This window comes from Triturus cristatus, chromosome 5_2 (genome assembly GCF_964204655.1).
Source record: "Triturus cristatus chromosome 5_2, aTriCri1.1, whole genome shotgun sequence".
In the NCBI taxonomy this organism is placed as follows: domain Eukaryota; kingdom Metazoa; phylum Chordata; class Amphibia; order Caudata; family Salamandridae; genus Triturus; species Triturus cristatus.
In genome coordinates this window covers 962,834,783-962,853,726 of record NC_140588.1, presented here as the reverse complement: position 1 = coordinate 962,853,726, position 18,944 = coordinate 962,834,783, and the positions used below count along the sequence as shown (strand labels likewise).

Sequence of the window (18,944 nt, the reverse complement as noted above, 5' to 3'; positions counted from 1 at the left end):
GAAGGTCATGATTGAACTATTTTTCGTTTTTTTGCAATTTTACTTTTAAATGTTTTAATGGTGCCAGTTGACTGAGCACTTTAGATTCAAGGTGTTTCAGATTAATCAACATGAAGTTAGAAGAGGGGTAGAGTTTGTTTTTGAGTGCTGGTTCAGGATTCATGAACTCGCAGTGAGCAGTTGGTCTAGGCAACAAGAACGAGGACTAACAAGTATGTCTGGAGCTCAGCTAATGAAGGATACAAAATTGATGATTTAATGGTCAGACCAGTAATGCACTTCTATTCTGAGCTCATACGGTCAATGAAAATATTATTTCCAGAGGGAGATTTAGTGTGCGAGTAGGTGAATCCAATGTTGTCAATGATAGCTTAGGCAACTTTGCTGGAAAGTTTTCTTCTCAGATGGTAATATCGCTGAGAATAAGTCCTTTCTGTGACGTGGTTGAGATGTGCAATGCAAGACGGAGTAGCTTGTTGGAGACGGATGTGAGGTTCTTGTGGGAGTTTGATAGAAACACAAAAGAAGCATGTGAAAGGGCTGGGTATACATTTCATCAGGAAGTATTTGAAGGATCCTAGGACAGTGCTCTTAATATTCTTGCATTAAATAGAATTAATTGTGACAAATAATGGCAAATTCACTCCTCTGCCCTCAGGTTTGTTTTTAGTATTATTCTTATTTGATAGGAGCATCAGCAATGCACGGTGACTATTTAAACCAAGATTTAGCAATATCCAGAAGCTGCAGAGATAATTCCTCAGTTCTTTAAGAGAATAATAATTAAGGAAGTGATACTTCCCAAGACATAGGAAGGAAGACATAGATGGTATTCCCTTAATTCAATCTAGGTGACTATATTAAAACTGTGTGGGGAAATACAAATAAAAAACACTGCTTTAAAAACAAACATGAATTAACAGAAGGAGCTACTGGCTGCCATATCTTTGAGCAATCACAGCAGAAGAATCACATGAATGTTTCAATATTTATTTGACCTCACCTTTCAATTGATTGATATTTTAAAATTATGTTCCTGTTTGTGCAGAAATTATGTTGTTGTTGTTAGCATGTGCCACCGCCTGCAACTGTCACAGGCCTGAGAGTTTGAACATTCCTAGATGACATTTGCTAAATGGACAGAGCCTAAATGAGACTTCAGTGTCAGATTAGCTAATCTACTTGCTCAAAAGAATAGGATCTTGGATAATTTTTCTAAACTGTTATAAGTACAGTTGTTTATTGGCACACGTCACAGGATGTTAGTGAATGCCAGACCAGTCCCTTGGTGCCTGACCAAATTGCTCATCACATCTGTACGTTCTTTTAAAGTATTCCTACTCATATTTCATTTTAGTGTATAATGTGGCTTTACCCAGTTTTATTTATTTCCAATGTCCACGAATATGCTCTCAAATTGGAACAATTATTGACATTACAAAGTAAACAGCTCATACTGCTTTCAATACCCGACCATGCAGAGTAGCATCAGCAAGCTAGTAAGAAAGAAAACCTTTTCTTACCCATTCATTTGCACAGCACCAAATCTAAGAGTAAAAGAAGAGTTGCCTGCCAGAACAGCTGATAAAGATATAGGGTTATATTTAAACATTTCTGAACCAGAAAAATAACTATTGTTCCTCCTGGCTACAGTGCCTTACCTGGAGCTCCCACGTTACCAGGAACACCAGGGAAACCAGGCTGTCCAGTTTCTCCTTGCTTTGTCGTAGTTTGGCCAGGTTCACCTTTTTCACCTGAGAAGAGAACATTACATCTTTTAGCACAACGCATATTCACATACCTTTTTAACAGTCTTATGTGCAATTTTCCAGGTCTTCTAGGAATTAAAAAGCTGCGAAAATGAAACTGCATATAGCTATTTAGGCTATTCCTAAACTCAAAGCAAGACATGTTTTGCTTACCACAGTAATATAGGGACAGTATCTGCAGGAAGCTGGCTCTTTATATGATATATCGAAATGAGAGATATCGTGTAAAGAGTCCAGGGGTTCCCTTATGAGTGGACAGGGGGCTTGCTATGACAGTCTCACGGTGCTCTTCTAGGTTGTAGTGTGGTCGAGCAGCCTTAGGCTTATCACAGAGGACAAGACATCTACAAATACACACAATAGTCAATAAGAGAGACACACGACTCAAGAAGGAAATTCACATCAATTTATAAAAATAGCAGGTATCTTTATATATGTGTAGGCAACGGAAGAAAATCGTTCAGGTAAGTACATTTTTAAAAATTAATTCTTTTTAGTTCAAAAGTGCAATTTCTGGAGGCTGTAATGTTATGCTATGGGAGGAAAAGTCAATATGGCATTCAGGTATAGTACAGCGACTTACAAACCCCTCTCCAGGAGATAAGGTGAGTGGTGGGCAAGGTCCAAAGGGCACCAGCAGAGCACCACCAGTGGCACTAGGGCAGGCGGGTGCAGAGGTGCAAAACATAGTCGGGTGTCCAATGTTATTCTAAGCAGCTTTGACTTTGGCTGGGGAACCAGTCGGGCTGAACCAACATGGGGCTCAGGCCTCACGATCTTCGGGGAAGAAGGGACACTGTTGGTCCTCTTCTCCACAGCCCAGGGGTGACAGGTGCAGAAATGTCTTTAGGTGTCGGGTTTTCTTACCAGGAGCTGTCACGGTAGAGGGGGTCTGCATACAGAGGCTGCAGGCGACGTTGGGGAGTCAATGAGAGGTGTCATCACACTGGACTCAGTTTCTAGAGGGTTGGGGGACTACAATGACACCATTGTCCCACTTCAACTCAGGCTTGGAGCGATGGGTGCAGTGGTGTTGTCAGGCATCGGGTTTCTGTGGTTATGGAGTCCTTCCAGGAGTCTTTGGATGCCTGCAGGATGCAGGCAATCAGGCCTGCTGCTTCTCGGGAGGTCTTGATTTCTGAAGAAGTGCTGGCAGGTTTCTCAAGCTTTGGCGACTCAGCAGCTGCAGGACAGTTGACTTCTGTTACAATTGGCGAAGGCAGGAAGGTATGCCAGCGAGGTTGGCGCCTAGTCAGTTGCTGGGTCTTCTAGTATTGTAGGATGTGACTCTCTCGTCCCTCTTCGTCTTTCAAGTTAGCGGGATGTGCTTTTCCGGTGCCAAGGGCTCTCCTAAATACTGCATTTGGGTGTGTTATGGGAGTGTAGGGTAGCAGTCAATGGGCGATTGACCCTTGGGGTCACTATGCCCCCTATATGACCACTTCCTGTGGGAAGTGGGCATAACCTTGTCCCAGAATTCCCAAGTATGCCATTACAAAGATGGCTACTTCTGAAAAGTCATGTCCACCTCGGTTTAGATTACCTTAGGGGTGCTACTAGCCAGGGGATGGCAGACTAGCTATTTTTCCCGCCTGTCCAGGTACCAAGAGGGCTCTGAACAAAGGGGGTCGGCTTCCTCTCCTGTGAGGGGAGTCAGATTCGCATTTCAGATGCAGCAGCTCTTTGAAGCTTTCCTTCCTACGAAGGTTAATCAGCAGGTCATCCTGTGTGAGGGGGCGTAACACCCTCTTCCTAGACAGGCTTTTGTTCTGGGTCTCCTGAGAGCAAATGCTCTCACCCTAGAAAGTCAGAACAGTTTCTTGGGTGGCAGGCTGTCAGAATCCAGTCAAGGAGCACACCAGAGGCAGGTAGGTTTTCCCGGGGCACCTCTAAGGTGCATGTATAGTTAAATCCAACACTTGAATCAGTGTGGGTTCATCAATACGAGATGATTGATACCAAACATCTCTATTTTCAGTGAAACCATGATGTAGCTGTGAAACTCCTTTTCATCAGTGCCAAGCACATGTTCTAAAATGGCTTCCCTGTCCACTTACACTGGTAGCAATGGAACTGACCAGCACAGGAGCATATCTGCTCATGCAGGATTGCCCTCACATGTAATATCAAGCACCCTGCCTTACAGCTGTAAGGCCAGCTGTAGGGGAGACTTACAAGTACTACATGCAGTGTTAGGGGGTCTGACACTCAGGTTGAATTCTCAGTTTAGTCTGCACCAAAACAAGCAGCCTGCAAAAGCCGGCCTGAATGAGATTGGTGAGGGGTGCCTTAGAGTCGCACAATTTGTGCTGCAGCCCTTGGGGGACCATCTTTAGCACCTCAGGCCCTAGGCACCAGAGGTATCATTTACTAGGGACTTATAAAGGTTAATAAAGAAATTGTCAATCGGGGGAAACAATTGTACAGTTTTGGGAAAGAGATCTGGCACAGGTGATCTGGTTAGCAGGAACCCAGTGCACTTCCTCCGGCAAATGTTTCATCTAAGGCGAAAAATCTTGGTTTCCAGATTGATGATGGTCTTTCCTTTAGATCTCAGATCCTTGGCCTTGCGGGAAAATGTTTTGGCATCTTGAAGATGTTGCGTAAGTTTCTTCCGCTGTTGTCTTTGCAGCATAGAAAGATCACGGTGCAGGCCCTGATCGGCTCTCGCCTTGATTATGCGAATGTGCTCTATCTGGGATTGCCTAAATTTCTCCTTTCACGTTTGCAGATTGTGCAGAATTCCGCTGCAAGAGCCATTTATGGTCTTCAGCGGAGAGCGAGAGCATCTGATCTACTAAAAAGCCTGCATTGGCTCCCTATGTCTAAAAGGATCACCTTTAAGGCATTAACTCTTGCCTTTAAGGCACTTCATCAGGTAGGGCCCAAATACATCAGGAAGCGCTTGGCTTTCTATGTTCCTAGCAGAACTCTGAGATCTACATCTATGTCCATGGCCTCTGTCCCTTCCATTAGACTGGCTAGAATTGGAGGTCGCTCTTTTCGTTTTCTGGCGCCTCAATGCTGTAATTCTTTGCCTGTCTCTTTGAGGAAAGCCAATAATTTACTGACTTTCAGGAAAGAGTTGAAGTCATGGCTCTTTGCCCAGTAGCCCTTCTGCTTGCTCTCATCGGCCCTGGTTTTTCACTTCTCGGGTTTTTGTCAAAGCGCCGGGACACTCTTCGGAGTAGCCGTGCGCTATAAAAGATCCGAATTAACATTAACTTCCAGTCGAAATCACATCATGTACACAACATAAAGGATAAAGAACTTTTTTTATTTCTTCCTCTCGCTTAGACAAGCGCATTCACACGCACCTTTCCTTCCACATGACTTAAAATTATTGACTGTGTATTATGGCTCCACTAGCTACCAGACAGTGTAAAAATACAAATACCATATATCGAGCATGGTCAAACTAAACGGGACCCTGCACAGAGTTGAAATAACTTCAGGCACACAAACATAAATGTAAAATAGAAACTTAACATGTGATAATATTTGAAAAGGAACAGAAATGGATGAACATTTCACTTTAGATACCCCACATCCTGTTTCCAACCTGCTGAATCAATCGACTTTCAAAGGACAAGCTAAAACCACATTTTTGGGGTGAAAGTCCTGAGCGTGGCTGTGTTCAGCTGTGCCACCCTCACCAGTCATGGCTGTTCTTCTACTGCATGGATTCGACATTCATGTAAGTCCACTGCAGGGTTTTCCTTTTTAACTGCATTTTTGTAAATATCAGAGTTGGGATCTGATGCTCTGGGTCCTCCAAAGTGAACCCCTTTCTGTGAGAATGAATGCTGCCCTCTCTACCAAGCTGTGTGGGACTAATGGGGGTAGATGTTTCATGTCTAGTCTTAGCTTTAACCACAGCTAATGCATTTATGGGGGTGCCTGAGTTGTATGTGTGGTTTTATGTGTGCATTTGGACAGGCGAATATTGGAGTCTACTGGACTCTTTGGGTGCACTGCACAAGATGATGGTCTTCTTCGTGTAGGGCTGCCTATGAGTGGGGGGGTAATTATTTGTTTTTTCTGTCTGTCACTGCTGGTGCTGACGACATAAAAAACAGACATTACATCATCCACCCTAAAAAGGGCAGGTGGTGTAATACCCTTCCTCATCATACCCTTCCTCTGATGAACTCTGCTCCATCAGGCAGTCGGAGGCCAACAAGGTTCATTGACAAAAAGGTTACAGTCTGCCCATCTCTAACTGAGGCAGGTGGACCGAGAGTTTGGCAGACAGGGTACTCCACTGCATTTACGATGGAGTGCTCCATGTGACAAACGCTAAATCAGGCCCTTAGGTTTGGGTGATTTTTCAGCACTCCGTTATTAACTACTACTAGGCATTCGCTGAGTCCAGAGGTCTTGAGGTGTGAAGGGATTACCAGTTTAAGGATGATATTAGGGTCACCCATGTTGCGGTAGCAGGTGCGTTTAAAGGAGCTTGCAATCTATGAAAGTTATACAAAATATATATTCAATAGTACGGGAGAAATTGTTGAGCCTAGTATAACCCCTATCCTAACAAACGGTGCAAAGACAGATAGAAGTAAATCATTTATTTGTGTTCTGTCTTTGAGGTAGGACTCTGTCCATTTCAGGTTGGAGGTAGATCTTTGTATTCCTGTTTTATTTGGTCTCAAGTATGAAAACATGGTCCACAGTATCACAATCTGCTGAGATCTAGTAGTGGAAGGCTGGTTACTCTGTTTAGAGTCTACCACATTGCAATTAATGCTGATTTGGTCCATCTGCCACGCTGGGATCCCGTTTGTGGGTCAAGGGGGAGTTTATTTTTCATTAGAAAACAACAGATATCTTCATGATTTTTTTTTTATTTTTTATTTACTTGCCCATGAATTGTTATCATTAAGCTTCAGTTTATAGGTTCAAAGAGGACTAGCTCATGTTTCTTCAGTATTGACTTGATGAAGCCAGTTCTTGTTCAATGGGGGATTCTCCATATGATAAGGATTGATTAATTAGTGCTCTGCCTGTTATAGCTGCAGGGCTGGTTTCAAGAGTGTTCTTGAATATGTTTAGGAGACACATTCTGCTGATGATGATCCAGTGATACTGCTGGCCTTTATTATCTCCCTTTTTGTTTGATCCTAGTGGCCACCAATAATCACCACTCCGGCAACCAAAGGTCAGCATGGAATTGCAATATATTCCCAAGGGTGGGCATTCTGTTTGGGTGGTGTTTTTTTGTGATAGACATTTTTCTAAAGTGTACAGGCAACTTTTATAAAGGTGTGCCCATTTATTTTTCAACAAGCTTGGATACCAGAGGTCGTTATATCAAAGTAGAACCGGGTTATCAGTTTGCTTGCCTGCATCCTGTCACTTTAACATCTACTTTCGTAGAGCGAACATATGATTGCTTCCCAAATTTACAGAAAAGACCAAAAACACACTCAACACAATAATATTGGCTATACAAGCCATTGTATTTTAATCTTTTTACTGCGTAGAAATGACAAGGCCCCCAAGAGTCTTCATTGGTGTCCACAGGGGGGCACAGATCTCTCCTCGATGGGTGTTCCACTTCCTACATATTTTAGACCATTTGTTCGGGCAGCACCTGCTCTTGTACACTACCCTTTCTGCCTGTATCCACCAGTCCATGTCCCGCTTCCAGTTGACTAATTGCGGTGGCAGTGCGGCTCTCCACATTCGTGCAATGTTACGTTTAGCTACCATCAACCCCAACGTCAACCAAAGACGTCTATACGGAGGTGGTCGGTTTCATCCCAGATATCCAGGAGACAATATTTCGCTGTTCGCGCCATAGTCCTCCCACTAACACTATTAAGACAGTCAGCGACTGCTGTCCAATACCGTTGAAGTGACGGGGAAGTCCATATCATGTGGAAGAATGTCCCTTCCTGACCACATCTCGTGGGGCAGAGTGTCGAGCAGTGGCGGCCGCTCCATTTGGGCGTCGGAGCGCTGCCCCACTGCTTTCTCGCAGTTCGAGAAGCAAAAAATAAAATGGTATTTAAAATACCATTTTATTTTCTTCTCGCGTTGCGAGAAAGCAGACGGCATTGGTAGCAGCCCGTTGGGGGCGGGCGGGAGTTATGCCTGGTTGTGGGCGGGCAGGTGGGCGGGTCAGGGAGGAGTGGCTTCCACCATTCTGTGTGCCCGGACTGCTTGGTAGGCCCTGGGGCCGACCAAAGCAGTCATGCTCACTGTACATTTTCTCTATGTAGGCTGCATGCAGCCTACATAGAGAAAATGGCGTCCCTCACCGATGGGACTCCTCACCAATCACAACGCTGCCATTGCAGCGTTGTGATTGGCTTACAGGAGGGAGGGAGCTGCATCATGCCTGTTCCTGTTGAGAATGCGGGAGGGACCCTGGCCCAAGAGCAGAGGCGGCGGCGCGGTACGACCCGTCAGGTAAGAAGTTTTGTTATTATGTTACTTTTAATTTTAAACCCAACCCCCCCCCCCCGCCGCAAACACCCCCCCCACCCGTGAGTATTGGTGCCAACGCACAGCCCCCCGCGAGTATTGCCACCAATGTAAAGCGTTTTGTGTCTGTTTTTCAGCTTCTCTTGTTCCCCCCCTTCCACTCCCCCGCAGAAGCCGAACATATCCCCGTTTTCTCTTTTAGAAATGATGAACAGGGCTCACCTCACTCCTGTCAATAAGTGCATGTGAGAGAGACTGGGGCGGCATGTTAAAAGATCTGCCTTAATAATGTATACGTGGCATCTATAATTACATCGTAACGTTTGTTCCTGAATTGTTTTTTTTCATAAAGGGAAGCTTTTTTTGTAGGCTCAGCCCCCTCTCTGCCCCTTATCACTCCGTTTTCTAATTTATGACCATCCGGTTGGTGGGGGTGAGTGGAGGGTGTTCTGGGGCTGCCCCCGGCTGACACCACCACTGGATAAGGTACTTCTGACATTACGGGTAATGGCGGTGGGGGGGGGGGTGGGGGGAAAGCAGCCACATAAACACTGGATGCCAGACTCAGGCGAGTTATTTTCACCCCTGCTGTGTAGAGTGAGCGCGCTGTGTGATCTGCTGCAGGTGAGTTTTCGGGGAGGTAGGTCTGGAGCCTGGGAAGTTACTGAGGGAGGGGGTTTTGTTTCCTCCTTCTGTTTACGATGTAATTTTGGTGTAAGGCGCTGAGCTGCCAACTTTAGAGCTTGTAAACAAGGTTCAGGTTTCAGCGTCTGTTCCACATCCTGTGATTCTGGGCAAATCACTTACCCTCTCCTGCCTCATATACACTTTGAATTTATCCCTGTGTAATGTAACTACATACCTGCCAACTTGTATATTCAGTTATTTTAGTGACAATTGCGCACCTCATGAGTGGAAATCACTTTTCACTCAGCTACAGTAACAGATGGACCCTTCTACTCAGCAACCAACTCTTACCTCAACATTTGAAACCGCTGCTTTAAACTGCCTGGGTCTCACCTATTCAGAGGTCCGATATTCTGGCTACCTAGTCCCACTGAACTATCAAGATAGCACACAGTTTCCGAATGAACTATGCTTCACACTAGCCAACCAATCTGCAACCACTGCGAATATCTCACTGTTATGCTATACATAAATGGAATTCAAGAAAACATTTTCAAATAAACTGTTCTCAGGGGTCTGATTTTATTGATTTAAGGCTTTGTGAATTACTAAGTGAAACATCTATCGATATGTCCCTGTATAGTAAATACAGGTGTGTCAATTGTATGTGGCCCCGCCGTTTTGACAGCTGTCATGTCTCCGCACAGACCTCTTCATTATGCCTGTACCCCTACAACTGAAACTGCTGTATTCTGAAGCTAGCCACGTGCCATCTTCTATTGCTGCTCAGTTGCGTGAGTGCTGGGGCTCATTTGACAGAAATATTTCGTATCACTCATCCGAGTTTTGATTTATAGGTGGAAACACACCTGCTAGGAACAGAAGGCATTAATCCTTCATTGTGCACCCTCAGGTCAATATTCATGCCCTCATTAATGTTAGTTAGTGTATGATAGATTGCCGCCCTGACACTCGGAGGCCAAGTTTTGAGTCACTTCTCGCTGAACTATATTCGGGCCAGTGTTCTTAATGGAATGTAGAAATTCATAGACCGATATACGCACGTGTTCTGGTATTCAGCCCGGTTTGCAATCCATGTCTGCGTATTTATTCTTCCACAAAGCTTAGTCACGCTCAAGTAAATAATACCTTGCTTGATGATCGAATTGCTTGTTCAGCACCAAAAAGGGGGTCATTTATCTAAGTTGGCAATCCTGCCGATATGTACAAGCAGCAGTTTGTGTCACTCTTCAGATTCCAGAGGTGCTTCGCTGTCCAGGAGGTAGGTACTGGACTGGTAGACATACTCTTACAGTACAGAGCACGCAGGCACTTGACCAGGGGTAGACATGATCTGACAGTACAGAGGATACACCACACAAGATGCTGCATCTGTGAAAGCAAGGCTGCCCAGTCTAGGTATCGCATTCACGTGGCAGTGAAATGACATGAAACATCACTTGATGGCACGCACACGTGAGATATATTGAATATGTCGGTAGAATAATGTAGATTATTGAACAGGGTCAGTCTGGTGTTTTGAAATTGTGATACCCCCCACCCCCTCTCATAGGCCAAATGTTGTCTGCTAGAGTAATAATAATATTAAAATGGACCTGTCTGTATTTTTTAATATTGGCTGTGATGGGTTTACAATACTGGACATAGATAGGGGTTTCAGGAGTAAGTCTGCTGGTATAGCTCATGTATGTCTTGCCCTACTGGCAGCTGTGAGTGGTCTTTCGGTAGTGGGTAGTGAGTATTAATTACCTGAGGCTGTTGACCAGAGTGCTATGTATCTGAAGCCTTCCAGGGAACCAGTGGGAAGGGTGCAAATGTGACTTTCTTTGACAAATGGTGTCTCCCTCATTGAGCAAGGGGTGAGTGGAGCGCAGCAAAAGTCAAAATCCCGGTTCTGGGCTGTTCTCGCATTCTCTATTCTGTCTGATTCGTGTCTGGCGCGCATTTTTTATATAACACTTTGCTGGTAAAATACGCAAAGATTGTCCTCTATAACGCATAAAAATTGGCAATTTCCTAAATGATAAATATTTCAATCATATTGCTTTATTAACCTTCCTGCTTCCTCAAGTTTGCTTGAAAATGCACCATTTGTCCACTATTTATTTAAAAATGTTCTCGGGGGGGGGGGGGGGGGAGAGAATCCCCCAAACCCCCCTTAAGTTCAGGCTCGCTCGCCATAATGCACTACGGCAATAATTTTAAGCCTCGCCACTTTCAAATGTCACCAGCCGCCACTGGTGTCGAGTCTGTCTTGCCCATTTTGACCAGCATTGTCTGTACAGAATAAGTTGCACCGACAGAAACTTGGATCGGATAGCTGCTTCCTCGAATATACGAGTCATTGTTAATCTGTTTCTTAGAACCCAACACTAGGGAGTTAAAATCATGTACCAGGAGTTGGTTTTCTGGCCTAGAAAGTATTTTTGGTTTTCTTTGGGTGCCCTATATTCACGTGTAATATGATTTCCTTCCCTGTAGCAAGAAAGAAATGCTTACCTGAACAATTAGCTTGTAGTTTTTCGTGTTTTAGATGCAAGTGTTTAAGATTACACATTTCTGCCATCTAGTGTTGGGCTTGGAATATTACAAGTTGCTTTTCTACGAAGCAGATGTTTTGGTTCCCCCCTGAAACCCTCAGTGAGTGTACCAGGTCACAGACTCATACGTCATATTGCGTTTTCCCCAATATATATTTAAGAGTGGAGAAGCACAGCATTTTTATGTCTGAGAACTGTTGTAAGAAGAGATCAGAAACAGTGTAGAAATGATCAGGTGGTAACATGAGCTGGCATCCATGGAGGCAAATAGTGTACACATTCTACAGCATTACAATCTGAAAACTGATTGTTACAGATAACCATCTATGTTGGAGGACAGGGAACTCCATCTCAATGAAGTTGTTGCTGTGGGCGTTGTCGAGTTTCCGACCATTTGATGCCATGAGCCTCCTTGAATGACTTTATTTAAATGTATGCTCCAGAAGCCACTGACGTAAGAAAACTTGAGGGGGCCTCCCTGCAAGGCACGTGAGGGCCCCCCCGGCTCAATCAGGAGCTCTGCAGCCAGAGTGCTGTGCTGAGGAGGCCCCCTGGAGCTTAGGGCCCCCCACACCCGCAGCGCGGGGCTGCGGGGGGCCTGTGTTACGCCCCTGCCAGAAGCCATTTGAAATGGTCACCCTCTTTTTCCCATTCTGCAACCTCCTCTTATGTCTGGTTTCTTCTTTCTGCATTTACACATTATCTTGCTCCTTATCAAATTCACCCCATGCAGTAGAGATGAGAGGGGTGTATGTGAATTCGGGAAGTTCTTAGTAACCATTTCATGTTGCACCCTGAATCTTTCCTGGATTCAGATGCTGTGCATTGTATTTGTAGCAGTACCCTCTTTCCTTGGGAGGTTGGGTTGGTCATAGACCGAGTATGTATGGGCAAACAGGTGCTTTAGTACTCATTGTCCCACCTGAGCTTTCATGTTAGACTGAAAGTTCACAAAGTCATTATTTGTGAAGGTGTGTACAGAAGAACGTGTCGCTGCAAGGCCGATGTCTTTGAAAGAAATGACACTCCTATGCTTTGTAACATGTCTGGATTGTCTGTACTATCCATCCTGCAATTGTTCCTTTTGTGAAAGGGGAGCCATTACTTTTCTGTGTAAATGAGATGAAGAATTAGTTCCCCTTTCTGAATAGATTTGTTTACTGTAATATATATATGTCTTTCTAGCATCCAGTGTATGCAGGACCCTCTCTGCTTGTGTTTGACGCTGGCGGAAGAACGCATGCATGTGTATGGCTTGGTTTACCCACAAATGTGATACCACTTTGGGTTAAGCTCTCATTACCACCCAATGCTTGTGTATTTACAGGTAAGGCTCCTGCGTTGTTCACTAAGTTTTCATAGAGACGGGATGGCAATCAAGAATTTTAACGTTAAATGCCTACGTTCTACGTTATGGATAGGTTCAAAGGGTGGCTTAATGGGTTGTGTCTGCACCAGCTTAAGGTTCTACATGGCTGTTGGAAGTGCTATTCGCTCAGCTTCTTCCAGGAATTTTTGGATGACAGGTTTGGTGAAGAAGCTTCTCCCAACTACTTCTCTGGTGTATCATATTATGGCTTCCAAGTATACCTTGAGTGAAATGCAGAAAATGTTCTTGTCTAGTAGGTGTCTTAGGTACCAGACTACTGTAGTGTCCTGTGTCCAAGCCTTACTAGGTTCTTTCCTCTTATGCCAATGTATGAATGCAGACCACATTTGTAGAGAACTGGACTTTTGTTGCTGTTACCCCTAATACATTTTTTGTCCCCTTTTGTTTAGCTACTAGGTGCTGGTTTTCGACTCCTCCAGTGCACTGAGGCCTGCTAACTGGACTTCATTGCCAGTGCTCCTTCCTAAACAAGCTGTTGTCTAATTGTACTACAATTGGCAAAGGATCTTAGCACCCCTGTAAGTCCCTAGTGAATGGTACTCCAGGTATCTAGGGCAGGGGTACTAATAGAGTCCTACGAGCAGCACCATATCTTATGCCACCCAAAGGGACCCACTTACAGTTTCCACACAGGCTGTGTCACATGGTGCAAACCATGAGTGAAAACACGACATGACACACTCCTGCGCGTCATGCCAAAGTCACTGCATCTAATATATGTAAGTCACCCCTACAGCAGGCAGGGTGCATTATATTTTATGTGAGGACATATCTGCATGAGAAAGATATGCGTGTGATGTCTAGTTCTATTACTAGATATTACAGTTGAAGCGATTTGAGTACATGTGCTGGCCACTGATGAAAACGGGTTTCCCAGTTACATGATAGCTTCACTGGAAGTATTGATGTTTGGTATCAAGCATCTCGTATTAATGAACCCACATGCCAGTGTCAGAGTTATTAATACATGCATATGGAGGGCACCGTAGAGGTGCCCCCAGAAAACCTACCAGCCACTGGTGTGCTCACTGACTGGTTCACGGTAGTCTGCCACGGAGACACGTTTCTGACCCCCCTCAGGAGGTCAGAAAAAAAGCCTGCTTGGGTGGAGGTTGTTCACACCCTCTCCCACATGTTGACCTGCTTTGTTCGCCTATGTTGGCAGAGCATGCCCAGACATTGGTCTCTTGCACATTTTGCCACTGAATTCAAGCTAGCCTGGCTGATGAGGGGTGTTTCCCCGAAACCGGTCCCAGGATGCTTGTTTCCGGTCGAGGGAAGACCTGGCTTGGCCGTTCGGGCTGGGTTGTTCCTATGAGGAACAGGGTCAAGACTGATTTGCTTATGGCTGGGTCTGAACTGGGGTGACGAAGTGAGCTAAAGAACAATGATGGATTCAACTCCGATCTGTGACTGGAGGTGAGTGTCTGGATAGATTCTGCACTTCGTCCAGCATCTCCTTGTGTGAGCACTTCACCCAGGAACCAAGAACTCCCAAGTAGCAAACCTGCTTCCCTGTATCCTGCAGGCACCACAGGACTCCTGAGAGGATTTTGTGACTGCAGAAACCTGAAGACAGCACTGCACCCATCGCTCCAAGCCTGAGCTGAAGTATGAAAAGGTGTAATCATGGTTCGCCAGCCCTCCAGAGATTGAGTCCACTGTGGTTTCACCCCCAGTGAACTCTCTGACGTCGCCTGCAGCCTCTGCATACAAGACCCCTCCACCATGACTGCTCCCGGTAAGGAAAACCTGATGCCTAAAGACACTTCTACACCCGTAGCCCCTGAAGAGAAGAGGACCATAGGTGTCCCTATGTCACTGAGCATGATACCTCTTTTGGGCAAGAGTGTTTGAAGTGGGAAAAGTGACTCTGGCTGCTACTCTTCAAGTTGGACAACATAAATGTCTCTTTTATGCGGTCCCTGTAGAATGTAATATTATCAGAGGGTAAAAGTCTGGATCGGTAAGAGTCTCCCCTTCGGGTCAGTCACTATAGAGCTTCCTGACATTCTTCTGTAGCTTCTGCTGCCTGGGAGTATTCCTGCTCATCTTGGCCCTCCACAGTCTCTTCTTGATACTTGAAGAATTCCTTTTCAAACTCTTTCCGTGGTTGTGGTATTGCAGAAGTTTCCAACGCTACAAAGTCCTTGTCTTTCAATTGCTTTTGAGGAATTCACTAGGATTTAAGGAAATCATCGAACCAAGGCTTCAGCTTCATTAAGGCCTCCATTTTGGTCTCAAGATGCTGCTTCTTACTTTCAACATCGAAGGCCTTTTGATCAATATTGACCATCTCAGGCTTTCTCTTCGGCACCTGGATCCCCTTTCACAGCACCGTTTCTCATTTTCTCTCCCATGCTCAGGATCACCTTTCGGTATTGAGGCCAGTTCAAAGGGCTTGCCTCCTAAGGTGTCTTTATATCTCAACCCATGGGGCTCTTTGGCTTCTGTCTCCCATTGATCAGCAAGGTTTTTGGCACTATGGCTGGTTTTGCGTTCTTTGAGTCCAAAGATTTAGACTCGCCCCTTGGAGTCTTAACTGGCTTTTCTTGAAGTGGCATCCCATTTTTGTTGGTTTCAACAATTTCTTCAGAGTTGGAGCAATCCGCTTGCTCCACTTCAGTATCTTAGTGGGTTTTGTCGCCACTCGACAAACCCAGTTCTTTGAGCGACTCCTACTTGTGCTTGGACTGCACAATGGCGTGGTGTGCACACTTCTGCTTTTCTCTTGCTTTGAAGGTCTTCTGCTGGAACTCAGCACGTGCTGCGCATCACACCGACTTGTGACCCTTTAGGAGGCAAAGTTTGCACTTGCAGTGGTTGTCCTTCTGTACGAATTTGCTGTGACATTTAAGGCAAAATCGAAATGGGATATGCTTTATACCCCTTGATCATTACCCGATTCACATGGCCAATGTCTCTGTTTTGAAAAAAACTCAATGTTATTCACTTTGCTCTGTGCTTTAATGCTCCTCTTTCGAAGTCTATTTGTAGACCATTTAAAAAAATCCTTTGACCATTGGTGTATCCTAGAATCTTTCAATGAAAACGTCTGTCTTCTCTCATATGACTCTGGAGTCCTTGACTGTGCTTCGAGACACATCAGCAGAAAAAAGAATCTGAAGATGGTGGCCACGACAAAGAGTTTCTAGGCGTATGTCGCATGTCATTTAAGGAGAAACTCGGTACCTAATTGTCAACAACTCAATAATGCACACAACAAATCAAAAAACTGAGAGAAATGACTAAAAGGATACAATTCTGGACCCAATGACTAAATGGAGGAATAATGTACAGCATGTGTAGCCAGAAACGACTCACGCTGCAAAACCTCTACCTCCATTAGCTTATTTTGTACAAAATGGGATTGACCCTCAAATCAGATCCCAAGCAGTAATTCTTGCAGTTATGTACAGGGACTTTTAAGTTCATGCCAAATACATTTCCTCTCTCAAGATACTAATGCAAGAGTGCTTTTCATGAAACCATTTAGCTAGACTTCTCATAACCAAATGAGATTCGAGGGAGAATTTACTTGGAGGTATCGTGCATGGACTAAGGTAGAGTCTGAGAACCAGAAGCCACCAAGACCTTTCTTATATACTGAACATCTGTGGAGTGACCATTAAAAAGCTACACAGTCAGAAGAAATACATCAGCAAATGGCCTGGAGCAAGCTTCTCCAGGGAAGAATATAGCAAACAAGGATTGACATATTTGCTTTTTACTGACACATAAAAACAAAACCCATTAAATATACCTAAGCTGTTGTAATACAAATATTTTAAATCAACTAACCTGGGACTCCTCTAGGACCTTCAAGACCAGATACACCTTGGACACCTCGCTCACCGGGTGGACCCTGTGGTCCGAAGCCAGGATTGCCTGCTGGGCCTCGGTCACCAGGAAGTCCCGGCAGTCCTGAATCACCTGGAAAACCTCGCTCTCCTTTCGATGAAAACCCACCCTTCAAAAAGACATACAATTTCTTTACAACATACTGCAATAAATCAAAATAGCTTATTGGGTGAATTATTTTTACCCAAGAAAGTTTTAACCTTAAAACAATCATTCAAGCCTATGACACATATGAAATGCAATCAATGTACCTATATGTCACAGAGAATCCTTGTATAATAACAGATGCACAAAATGTAATTCTACTTTTTATACCTAAATTAAAACTTTCATGTGCAAAATATGACAACTGAGGGAAAAAATAACAGACTAAGTATCTCCAGATATTTGCATCTGCAGATGGATCTTAAGACTTGAACTAGATGGGCCTCGAGGTAGTCAAGGTACTGTTGTCAGTATATCTGCAATGCCTATCAAACGTTTCTGTCATATTTTTATTGACTCTAAGCAATGAGCTGCATATTGGTCCTGCAGCCAGTGTGGCAATGGTAAATTTTAAGCAGCCAGATGAGAAATGAAATGGATAACTGCCCGATTAAGCAAATCACTCAACACTATGCTCATATTTTTACTTCTGCAAACAACTCCAAAAGTATCACTAAGGGTTATAGTCTGGTAAATGCTGATGGATCGGGTAATTTGAAGGGCCTCTGACACCACAGTTAGGCATTCAGAAAATATTCTGCCTCCAACTGGTAACATGTTAAAGCATGGGATCTGCCACATTAGCTTCTGAGGCTGATAGAGTGTCCTGTGAGGAGCACTCAGATGAGTTGAGTTTTTCAACTATTTAAGGGCATTGAATATTAAGGTGCCATGTATATAGTTCCCAATGAATGACAGATATGATCAAGTGTGCCATTCTGAAACATTCTAGGCCATTTAATATTTTCTTTAAAAGACTTAAATTTAAGATGTTAATGTTGTAGATTATTGGCCAGAATTCTTCCAGTCGTCTCAAAATGGCTGAAACTCGTACAGAAACTTAATGCAATAATTATGATGACTTGTAGTTAAGTGTCCTTTCATGGTTCAACAGCAACTCACAAAGTCTTGATTTTCAGGAGCGGTGAATAGGTTTTAAATTAACATTAACAGTTGGGTACTACGGGAATAGATGAGCTATGAGGATATGTTTGTTTTCTCTCCACTAAGGCACATCCAAAACTACACTCCCTCCTTTATACCCTGTCACTGTTTAATCTGGTGAAATCAGCCTAGACTAATCAGTCAAGCGAGATGAAAATTATGTGTTGCTAGCATAGAAATCAAACTGCTGATAGTATTCAGATGGAGAACCACCATGTAACCGGAAACATAATGGCTCTACCTGTGGCCATTGCCCAAAATGACAAACTTTACTATATTGGAGAAAGGTTTCTAGACCTAGTAACTAGATTGCAGAATAATGCAGAGCATGTGAGAATAGTAAATGTGTGTGCTACCAGTCTGCTACAAAACACTCTTACTCCTCAGCTTGATGACTGTTTTATTGTAAGCAGTATTTTTCCAGAAATTACACCAAAAGAATAGAGCTAAATAAAAGCCAATAACTTGCAGGTTTGGCCTTCACATTCAGAGAGGTAATCCATGATTGCTTACAAATATGCATTCAATGAAGCAAGAAATCTTTGTTTGATTAGATCAAAGATATAATATTTAAGACTAAAGTATCTAACAAACAAACTAGTATATTGTTGGCTAGGTTTCTGCACAAAGCACTTTGTGATCCGAAACATGTTGATGACAAAATACATAAATGCATCTTAACCGCTGTAGGAAGGAGTTAGATGTGTACTAGCAAAACTATGTGTCTCTTATAATAAATTTGGTTGAAATCATGTATTTGTTCCAACATCAATTTAAGACGACAGAAAAAGTATTTTCATTGGTGTTCAAGATTAAACTTTTACTAGGGAAGTACACAACATTTGAAATTTATTAAGCTGAGTAGTTTGTGTACTTCACCCAATTCACCAGTGTTGGTGGTATATCTGTGGATATTTTGAAGGATATTTTTGCTCACAGCAAATTACTTTTAGCAAAATTCAAATCAAAAGTTTGTTATGCTGTGTTCAAATTTTGAAAAAAGAACTTGGAGTAGGGATACGTTTAGAACCCTCTACGTTTGAACTGCATCACACTGCTACCAGGTAACCATTAACTCATATGCATGGCATCCTTTAAAAAAGGAAAATACCAATTCACAAAGGTTGCATGTTAGAATATTATGGATACAAA

At 43.7% G+C, this 18,944-nt stretch overlaps 1 protein-coding gene across 1 annotated transcript in view; it reads right to left on the bottom strand.

The window, feature by feature from the left end:
* Nucleotides 1-18,944, bottom strand: part of COL4A5 (collagen type IV alpha 5 chain) — a 589,146-nt gene that overhangs the window by 272,680 nt on the left and 297,522 nt on the right. The window contains exons 25-26 of the mRNA XM_085608164.1: nt 16,584-16,752; nt 1,662-1,754 (exon numbers count right to left, since the gene is read on the bottom strand). Coding sequence (XP_085464290.1) covers nt 1,662-1,754; nt 16,584-16,752 — 262 coding nt within the window. The remainder of the gene's footprint in view (nt 1-1,661; nt 1,755-16,583; nt 16,753-18,944) is intronic.